Source organism: Carettochelys insculpta, chromosome 3 (assembly GCF_033958435.1).
Source record: "Carettochelys insculpta isolate YL-2023 chromosome 3, ASM3395843v1, whole genome shotgun sequence".
In the NCBI taxonomy this organism is placed as follows: Eukaryota; Metazoa; Chordata; order Testudines; family Carettochelyidae; genus Carettochelys; species Carettochelys insculpta.
The window spans coordinates 3,125,827-3,136,197 of NC_134139.1; the positions used below are offsets into that span (position 1 = coordinate 3,125,827).

Consider the following 10,371-nt stretch of genomic DNA (forward strand, 5'->3'; position numbering starts at 1 on the left):
GAGACTGCTTCCAGGCTTTTGCACACGTTCGGTGTTATTGCTAAGAGGTCTGGCAGCTGAAAGACTTTTCACTTTGAAGTTTACAAATACACTTCAGTGGATGGGTGGGGGGAAAAGCCATATGTTTGCGAGCTGCAACAGAAGATGAGCACCAAGACCCCAGGTAGGCTGTGCCTCCCTTTGCCTCTCAGACCCGCCGCCCATGCCTTCAAACTCTTTATTGCCGGTGAAGCTGCCTTGGAAAGACCCCCAACTTAACTCTCAGATGCCGTGTCTACACGTGCACACTACTTCGCAGTAGCGGCACTAACTTCGAAATAGCGCCCATCACGGCTCCACGTGTTGGGTGCTATTTCGATGTTAACATCGATGTTAGGCGGCGAGACGCCAAAGCCGCTAACCCCATGAGGGGATGGGAATAGCACCCTACTTCGAAGTTGAACGTCGAAGTAGGGCACGTGTAGACGATCTGCATCCCGCAACATCGAAATTGCGGGGTACTCCATGGCGGCCATCAGCTGAGGGGTTGAGAGACGCTCTCTCTCCAGCCCCTGCGGGGCTCTATGATCACCGTGTGCAGCAGCCCTTAGCCCAGGGCTTCTGGCTGCTGCTGCTGCAGCTGGGGATCCATGCTGCATGCACAGGGTCTGCAACCAGTTGTCGGCTCTGTGGATCTTGTGTTGTTTAGTGCAACTGTGTCTGGGAGGGGCCCTTTAAGGGAGAGGCTTGCTGTTGAGTCCGCCCTGTGACCCTGGCTGCAGCTGTGCCTGGCACCCTTATTTCGATGTGTGCTACTTTGGCGTGTAGACGTTCCCTCGCAGCGCCTATTTCGATGTGGTGCTGCGCAACGTCGATGTTGAACGTCGACGTTGCCAGCCCTGGAGGACGTGTAGACGTTATTCATCGAAATAGCCTATTTCGATGTAGGCTTCACGTGTAGACGTAGCCAGAGCGTGACTGAGTTTGCAGGGCCGGGAATTAACCCCCACCTCACACACACACGTGCTTTTCCCTTGGTAAAAGAGAGCATGTTTTACAGAGATCTCTGAAGGACAGTGATCGTGGCAGGTCCCTCGTGACAAGGTATGGTCATTTTTCTGCACATTGAGTGGTCTCCTCTGATGCTGTCTGTTCAAATCATGCTCTTTTGCAGACATAGATGAGTGCAGCCTGTCCCAGCACAATTGCACCAGGGGGATGACGTGCATTAACACAGGAGGAGGCTTCCAGTGCGTGAGCCCCGAGTGCCCTCGGTCCAGCGGCAACGCCAGCTACGTGAAAACATCGCCCTTGTAAGTAGTAGGGAACGGCGACAGCCCACAGCCCCCCATAAATCTGCGCACAACAACCTCAGGCCAAAAAGCTCTGTGGGGTAGTTACCCTTCTGAACACCAGTGTCAACACGTGCCTGCTTTAGGGAGGTCACTGCAACCCCTGGGCAGGAAGATGCCCTTCCCAGGCTGTTCAGCCGGAAGCTAGTCCAGGTCTTCGTTTGGCTAACTCCAGACTTGGGGAGCATCTTGAGGAGGGGTGTGGTTGTTAGAACAGGAATATATCCAGGGAGGCTCTATGGCCTGTGCCGCTTTGGGGCATATAATCTATGAATACGGGGCCAATTCTCAGGGTGAAATCTTGGCTCTATTGATGTGAATGGCAAAACTCACATGGACTCCCCTGGTTGTCACCCTTGGCTTCGCCCAGCCGCTCTTGGAGGCCATGCCCAGCCCTTCCCTAGTGCTTCGGTCTCCTCCGGGCATTCATGGAAGGGCTGGATGTGCCAGGCTGGCCAGTGTGGATCCCATACCACCTGCTGCGTGGGACCCACACGGGGTGTCTGCCCCAGTGACAGAGCCTCGCTTTCTGGAGCTCTTTTGACACTGCCACGGCACACGAGCCTCCCAGATCAGGTGGACAGGCTCCTGCTAGCTCCACCCAAGCAAACGGACTATGCTGAGCTGTGCGGAGCATGGACCCCACTGGCTGGGCAGGTGCAAGCTTGGCTGGCCAGCCTGAGCCTCCGCTGGTGCCAGCATCCACACAGACTTTTTTACACGCTGCCTCAAGCCCCACAGGCATGAATCTCTCTACAAGGGCTGTGAGGCTGGCTCCCCCCTCCCCTGCAGACACACCTGGAGAGGCTCATGCTTCTAGCTTGGAAGGCCCAAGTTCAGCAGCTGGTGGGCCAGATTCTGTCCTCAGGTGCAGTGGTATAAGCCCAGACTCATTTCACTGACTTCATTGGTGATACCACTGACTTGCATCAGCTTAACTAAGAATAGAATTTGGCCCTGGTCTGCTACTTTTCAAGAGTCCAAGCCATGAAAGTGCTGCTTCAGATCACTAGGAGCATGAGTCTCCAGCAGCCTCCAGGCTTCGTGTGGGAGGGCTGTGTTGCCACAAGGTTAATTTGGTGAAGGGGCTATGGAAAGCATGCAGGCAATAAACACGACAGCCAAGTTTCCATGGGATCGTTAGTGGTGCACTGGGAAGAGAGCAGAGCCCAGAGATCCAGTGGCAGCAACATCAGAGCGACACGCCCACGAGTGCCTTAACGCTTCTCTTTCTTTATTGCTAGCCAATGCGAACGCAACCCCTGCCCGATGGACAGCAGATCGTGCCATCATGCCCCAAAGTCTATCTCCTTCCATTATCTGCCTCTGCCCTCCAACCTCATAACCCCCACCCCTCTCTTCCGCATGGCGACTGCCTCTGCTCCAGGACGGCCCGGCCCCGACAGCCTGCGCTTTGGGATTATCGGGGGCAACAGCCGGGGGCACTTTGTGATGCAGCGCTCAGACCGGCAGACGGGAGAGCTGATTCTGGTGCAAAGCCTCAAAGGGCCCCAGACCGTCGAGGTGGAGGTGGACATGTCTGAGTATCTGGATCGCACCTTCCAGGCCAAGCACGTTTCCAAGATCACAGTCTTTGTGTCTCCTTATGAGTTTTAAAGGGTTCTACAAGTCGTCAGACAAAAAAATCGCAAGGACTGTCCTTGTTTACCCATCGCTTTCTTTCAGTACTGACTCAAACAACATTCCCTCCTTTGGAAACAGCACAAGGCTGTGCCACTGCAGCAGCTCTAAAAATATGACCTGAAAAGCCCAGTGCTGAGAGATGAGACAAACCGCACTGGTCTGACCATGCCAGGCTGGGGCTTGAAATAATCTCAGATTCATTTGTTCTCGGGAAGTTTTGACTCTGGACAATTTTGACTTTGGTCCTCACCATCTTCTGTAGCCCTTGCACCCAGGAACACTTACCACAGTAATGGAGCTGTAGCAATGAAGTCCAGATTATAGCCGATATAAACCTCTGTAGAGTAAATACCCTTCCATCCGATTGAAGCTTGAGTTCTCTGCTCTGCCTCCCAGCTAGCTTTACACTCACATTTCCAGCAGATCTAGAGAAGTTATTATTGCCCTCTATTTGGCATGTGTGAGGCCACATCTGGAGTATTGTGTCCAGTTCTGTGCCCCTGCCCAGTACAGAAAGGATGTGGATGCATTGTAGAGGGTCCAGTGGAGGGCAACAAAAATGATTAGAGCACTGGAGCACATGACCCATGAGGAGAGGCTGAGGTATTTGGGCATATTTAGTTTGCAGAAGAGAAGAGTGAGGGGTGATTTGGTAGCAGCCTTCAACTCCCTGAAGGGGTGCTGTGAAGAGGATGGAGAGAGGCTGTGCTCAGTGGTGACAGATGGCAGAAGAGAAATGGTCTCGGTATAGGTATAGGTAGGACAGTAGGAAAAACTGCTTCACGAGGAGGGTGGTGAAGCCCTGGAATGGGTTACCTTACCCAGAGTTAGAGGTTTTTAAATCCCAGCTTGACAAAGCCCTGGCTGGGATGATTTAGTTGGGGTTGATCCTGCTTTGGGCAGGGGGCTGGACTCGATAACTTCCTGAGGTCTCTTCCCACCCCGGGACTCTATGATTCTATGTAAGCAGCCAATGGCATGTGTATGACGTGTGATCTTCAGCAGCTGCACCTGCCCTGAAATCCGGCCTTCACTGCAGGCAGATTAGTAATGGGCCACACGCGCAACAAATCAGTGACACTGGAATGACAAGTGGCCTCCCCACCAATTTACAAATGGGCCAGTGCGAAATCTTGTGTGACCAGTGGATGTTGCTTATAAGTCTTCTGTCTGCAGCCGGTCGCCTTATAGACATCCCAATAAAGGACTGAAGTCTGCAGACATCAATTAATTAAGGCCATGAACGGTTTTTACAAAACTCGGTTGAATGTATTTGCTGAATAGGAGCATACACAAGCACAAAGAGCACAGCCTGGTCTTGGTACCCAGCGCTGCTAGCCTCTCTGCAAGACAGCTCCATGTTGGTGGCACCAGTGCTCCTGTCGTTCGACTCCTGTTTGTTGCTCCTGAGCGTGGGCTGCCCAGGGCTCGATTGTGCTCCTGTTCAGCTCAGAGGGAAGCTGCCATTAAGGTAGCGGTGCAGGATGAAGTTCCTTGCGTTCTGAATGGTGCTGACCAGCACGGGAATTCCATGGCACCAATGGCTTTGCAGTGGTGCCGATGACGGTCACCCATCGCTTTCACCTGCAGCACACGAGTGTTACATTCCGTGGTGCACGCTCCGCATGGCGTAAAATGGCACCAAGGTAACCCGGAGCCATAGCACCACATGCTACAATTACCAGCTGCAGTCAGCTGGTAGTTCCTTGTCTCCCTCCCTGAAAGAGGCAACATATTTGTGGCTTTAGGGACAGAAAACACCCAGCACAAAGAGACCCTCTCTGCTTTTCTTTTTTATTATTAAAAAAAAAATGAAGAAAAGAAAAGCCCTGTTCTACTCTCAAGCCTGGGCTATTTTTCTTCTTAAAGAGACATTTCAGTGTAAAACTGTTATATTTCTGGGGAAGCAATTAAGGGTTAAACTCCTCTTAAGAGGAAAAACACCACTTTGGATTTTAATAGACACCCTTCCCTTTCAATGGAGCCCTGCTACAGGGTGCTCTCACAGGGCCTCAGAGCTTGAGAAAGACATCACTCTGTGTTCAGCTCGAAGGGTCAGACCCTGAGCTGGTGTAAATCAGCATAGTTCCCCTGATTTCAGTGGCGTTCCTCCAGCTGTGTGCAGAGCTCACAATTTCGACCTAATGAGCTTCTTCTCATAACTTTGTTTGTTTCACATCAGACTGTAAAAGCAGCCAGCTCCCTGAGGTCACCATGCCCCAGGTGTTGCATTTTGAATGCAGAATAGCGTGTGCTATCTATCGCACAGTATTTGGGACGAATGCTGCTCCCAGTGTCACCGTGCAGCCCTGAGGGGCTCATGAATCCAGTTTTCCTTACGACTAAATCACTGGAGTGACTGAGGAAAACGTTGGCCCCCTGGGTTTACAGACGAGGGCGCTGACAGCAGAACGGGATGTTACACATTCAGTGGCCGGCACTTGTATTTGTCAGTTTGTTTGGTTTTGTTAACGCTGCTCGCGTCACTCGAGCACAGCTGCACAGTCCTCCAATGGTTGTGTCTCCAGCTTCCTTTGTCAACAGGACGTGATGCGTCTGTTTCGTTGCAGCACCTGGGGTGAGAGCTTTGGGATCTGTCAGGAGATGGTACAGTGTCATCAGAGGCAGGACAGCAACTGGAGCCCATACTCAGTGGCTGCCCAGGAGGGTCTGACAGGCAACACCTATTCATGCTGACAGCAGTTCCCCTTGGAAATCCCCCTCCATGTTCATGGGAGACCTGAACTCACAGCCTCCCCCCGCCCCAATATGGGGGAGAGGTAGGACTGACCACTGAAGACAATGGGAATCTGACCATTCTCAACAGTGGCCTTTGTATCTGATCCCTGGTGCACAGGGACATTGCTTTGGAGGCCCTTGTCTCCACCCATCTGGAAGCACCTCCTGGGCATAAGCCTGTGCACATGTCATAGAGCCAGAATCAACCGCCCTGGAGACAGACTCTGGGTTCTTTCCTGTCCACAAGCACAGATAGCTGCAGCCAATGTGGCAGACATGTACTTCCCCTGGAGCTGCAAGTGCATTCCAGACCAGCGAGGCTGGGGACAGAGCACCGTGATTTCTCCTCAACCTTCCACACCCCTTGAGCTGCAAAGCACAGCCTGGCCCTCTACAACAATCTGAGCATCGCAGGACCCAGTTGTCCTAGTGGCTTTCATCAGTGGATCTCAGATTGCTTTATTCCCATTTTACAGGCAGGGAACTAAGTCATGGAGGGGTGAAGGTGCTCGCCCAAGGTCACCTGGCAGGCCAGTGCCTGAACCCAGGTATCTCCTGGATCCCAGCCTAGTGCTCGAGGCACTTCCCCTACAAGGACCGAGTTCAGTCAAAGCAGTTCTGTGGCACTGGAAGGAATTCACTGACTTCTCATGCAAATGACACTACAGAGACAAAACAGTGCGGCTTCCCCCTAGCACTCAGCATGGCCTCCTGTAGCCATCACAGACGAGCCTGCGAAAAGTGCCTCAGCTGGCACAGTCGTAACTTGCTGTGTGCGTCCCATCCTGGTTCCCCCTGCTGGTTAGAAGACCGCTGTCTCTCAGCACGGCTGGGCAATGAATCAGGGTAACAAGAAGAGAAAGTGTTTCTGATCAGAGCTCACTGTGACCCCACAGGCTGGGGTGTAGGAGTTTAACAGATCAAATGCAGCCAAACCCCTGGCCCTCCTTTCAGTAACAGGCCAGTTTCCCAGAGCTACTCAGTTGTAAGTACCATTGGCTGGACCTGGCTAACGTGGATTCCATCAACGTGCTGCTTCTTCCGGCAGTGTCCCCTCCGTACCCTGGGGTGGCTTCTTCAGTCGCTCAGAATAAAGCCATGCACTCAGACTGCTGGGTGCCAACAAGAACGAGACCCTCCTGGTGGTGCCGCAGCACAAAGCACTCTGGTTTGGAGCCTGGCCTTGGGCTTGATTTTTGAAACCCATCCCTGACAGAAGTGACACAGCCGACCCTCCCTTGGCGGAAGGGGAGATTTGAGCCATACAACCACAGCAACATCCTAGAGCCACTCCAGGGTGGGGGCAGTCCATGCCCGCAGTCACTGCACTCCTAGCCGGAGCACGGGGATGGTCCTCACAGCTAGGAGGTGGGAGTGGACAGAAGGTGGGAGTGGACACACAGGTTAGGCAAGAAACAAGAGAGGAGAGTTGAGGTCAGTGTTTCAGCCAGAATTTGGACTGGGGACAGACATGGGGAGCAGACCGCCATGCTCAGAGGCCCCTGAGCTGTGACTGCAAGGGACAAGGAAATGAATGCGGTTACCAAGCCCACACTGTTCAGTGCTGGAACAGGAATGAAATCATCAGCACAAGCACCTGCTCCATAGACCTAGACAAGGGGTGTGCATCAGAGCAATACACGAGGCTACAAAGAAGCCTGGATCTTTTTACTTGTGGAGAGGCCGACAAGGGAATCAGGCGGCACAGGGAGAAGGCTCCCCCAGAAACCCTGAAGCATATGATCAGGCTGCAGTATCTGCTCTCCTTCCTGCTAGTCCAGGGTAGGGGCTGGGGTTTCCTTTGCATTTTCAGCTCTGGAGCTGTAAGGATGAAAACGCAGGCCAATGCGCTACTACCAATGGTAGTAAGAACAGCAGCGTCACAGCAGCATCACAGTCAAACCGGTTCAGAGTCAGCCCTGTATAGCTCAGCCACTGGGCTATTGCCTTTCTGGACTCTATTAAGTGACGGCATTCACATCGTTATTGCCCTGAGGTTGTTTAGCCTAAGGCCAGAGAGGGGAAGAGACGAGGCAGGGGAGGCAATTTGTCTGTTTAGAACGTCTGTGTTAATTAAAATGGTTTCCAGTAACAGTGGATTGTGATCGTTGTTTTCATCTTGTCCCACAATGCCCCTGTTAGGCCATGAAGGCCAAGAGTGAATTGGACAATTCTGTCAGGCTTGAGCCAAGCTTTCTGATTTGTAAAGCTTCCTTTCCTGGCGCTGTTACATCACATGGTGTGGGCAAACGCCAAAGCGTGGTCCTGTCTCCACTGGCTTTCAGTCCTGCAGCAAGCCCTGTCTGCAGGCTCACGGCAGTAGATTTTATTTCCCAAATTGCTTTATGAAATGAGGAGACCCTGGCAAGTTGCAGTCATGCTCAGTGAAGAACAAGAGGAATGCAATGGTGACGTCTTGTCCAGCCTGGAGATGGTACACTTCCACAGGAGGTTTAAAGAGCTGAAGTTGAAGGATGTAGACTACGGCATGTGGTCTGCCACAAATGATTTGGAAGATGCACCTTTGGAGGGATTTAAGAAGCCAAATCCCCTGTACTGATTTCTTTTTCTTTCAGAGGGAAATAGCAACATTTACAAGGTAATACAAAGATGAGATCTCCATTGCAGGACTGCAGGAGATGCAGAGAGCACCTTTGCTAGACCTCCTGGGAATGAAAAGATGGGGCACTTCTTCACAGTGTGTTTGATGCGTTGGATGTCTCTCCGCTCACACTGCACTGAATCATTGATGGCCATTTGTGTGGTAGGTACATGCATCTTCCGTGTGACATCCTCGTAACAGGGTTGATGCTCACCCGCTGTCTTTGATGGAGCAAGAAAGCAAGCAGTTCAGTGGAAAGATCATCTCGGAGGAGATTGTTGTTTACATCTGAGGCTGTCTGTTGTATCCACTGCCTCTGTACTAGGTTGAAGCTGGACGACAGAAAAGCTTCTCCAGCTGCTCAAAATGGTCAGCAAGACAAACAGCGAGTGTGAGGTGTGTGAACAGGGTTGTCATGGGCTGGGAGCTCGTCATTACTGAGAGCTCGCTTGTACTTGTGCTCTGTCGCTATCTCTCACCAGTTGTTTGGAAGGAGGATACTTATGAGCAATGGAAGCCGAGACAGTGGCATGGACTTTCAGGGTGCCCACTACAAATCTTCTAACCATATCTAGCTGGATATCAATGAGGTCTCTGAGCCAGGTCCTCCCCCAAACAGGTGCATGTTACTTGGGCACAGAGTAAACTCCAGCCAGCATTGCCATGTGCACATCACAAGCCCATCTCGAACCTGCTAGCTTGAGAGAATATTGAGCTGAATCATTTTCCCCCCTTTTTTTTTTTGCCTCTGCTGCTTCATGTGTTGTTGATAGGTAAGCCCCAAAGCGACTCCTAGGTCGAGCAGGGGTCTGACCACGGGCAACTACCTTGCCACTGAAGTTTATATGCAGCATCCTCTTAGCTTCAGAACAGCTGTGATGGAAAGCTGACGAATCTGGATGAAGGAAGAATGCATCCAAGGGGCCATTTGCAACAGAAGTGCACCCACACAACCCCAGAGGTACATAATTGATATCCATGTGAATCAGCTGTCGCTTTGATATTAATCACAGGAGTTCATCGTTTGACCATTTCAGCTAATACTACCCTTGGCAGAGCATCAGTAGCCTCAACTGTTGTCGCTCCAACCTGACATCCCAATCATCCAATTTTGGGCAGGTCATCAGCTACCTCAGTCCCATGTCAACCAGCATCCAGGTTCTCCTCTGAGGTATCAACAATTGTGACCATTTCCCGTGGCACATGTGGCAGAAGTTGACCATTTAGCAGAGACCCAGAATAATGCAACCTCCACTTGTCTTAATCTCAGCCATAATCATCTTCTATCGCTGCATCATTTAGGGTTTGGGGGGTTTTTTGCTTTGTTTTGTTTTGTTTTTTTCAAAAATGCATTGTCTCTTTTTGTCTCAAAGAGTGAGTCCTAAGGAAAAACTTCATGAGACTGTTATACCAAAAATACTTTGTAGTGCTGATGAATTTTATCGATTATTGAAAAAAATATCTTGATAACGTTTAGAGCTTGAGTTAGGGGAACATAAGATGTGAATATTTTCTGTCTGAGAAACTGCTGCGTGTGCTCTTAGGTCTATGAAAGCAGTTGTAGACAGCAACAATTCTGATTCTGAAACCATCTCCAGAGTTGGCCTATGTAGCTGTGGTAATTACATATACTCTGTACAGTTACAAGTCATCACCACTTCCAGTGATAGGCACCTGTTTCTCCATTTCTGTGTGTTCATATGTTAGCCACAAAACACTATGTTGTGCATGTTTCTTTAATACAGAACACCAGTTTAGTTGATGAATTAATTATGTAGTTTTCGCTTGCAAGCAAAGAATAAAATACTTCACACCTTTTGGAAATGCTTCAGATTCACTCCCTAAAGGGTCACACATGTCAGCATGAATGGGAGTGGGAAATCCCTTGGGTGAGCTGTGAAAGGTTGCGGTGATTGGCATTCACTTCCTGGGCAAGATCATCCAATGACCAAAGGTGTGCAAACGGGACCTAATACTCCAGTGATATTCAAAGTGTCACTCACTCTGATTGGCTTCTTCCTTCGCATGCCCCCCCTTCACCCATGTTTCCCATTG

The 10,371-nt window shown here is 50.9% G+C and overlaps 1 protein-coding gene across 2 annotated transcripts in view; it reads left to right on the forward strand.

Annotated features, from left to right (window-relative positions):
* FBLN7 (fibulin 7) overlaps positions 1 to 10,140 on the forward strand; it is a 51,369-nt gene extending 41,229 nt beyond the window's left edge. For both annotated transcript variants that reach the window (XM_074989227.1, XM_074989228.1), the window contains exons 7-8: positions 1,154 to 1,292; positions 2,576 to 10,140. In XM_074989227.1, the coding sequence (XP_074845328.1) occupies positions 1,154 to 1,292; positions 2,576 to 2,948 (512 nt within the window). In that variant the 3' untranslated portion in view covers positions 2,949 to 10,140. The remainder of the gene's footprint in view (positions 1 to 1,153; positions 1,293 to 2,575) is intronic.
* The last annotated feature ends 231 nt before the right edge of the window (positions 10,141 to 10,371 follow it).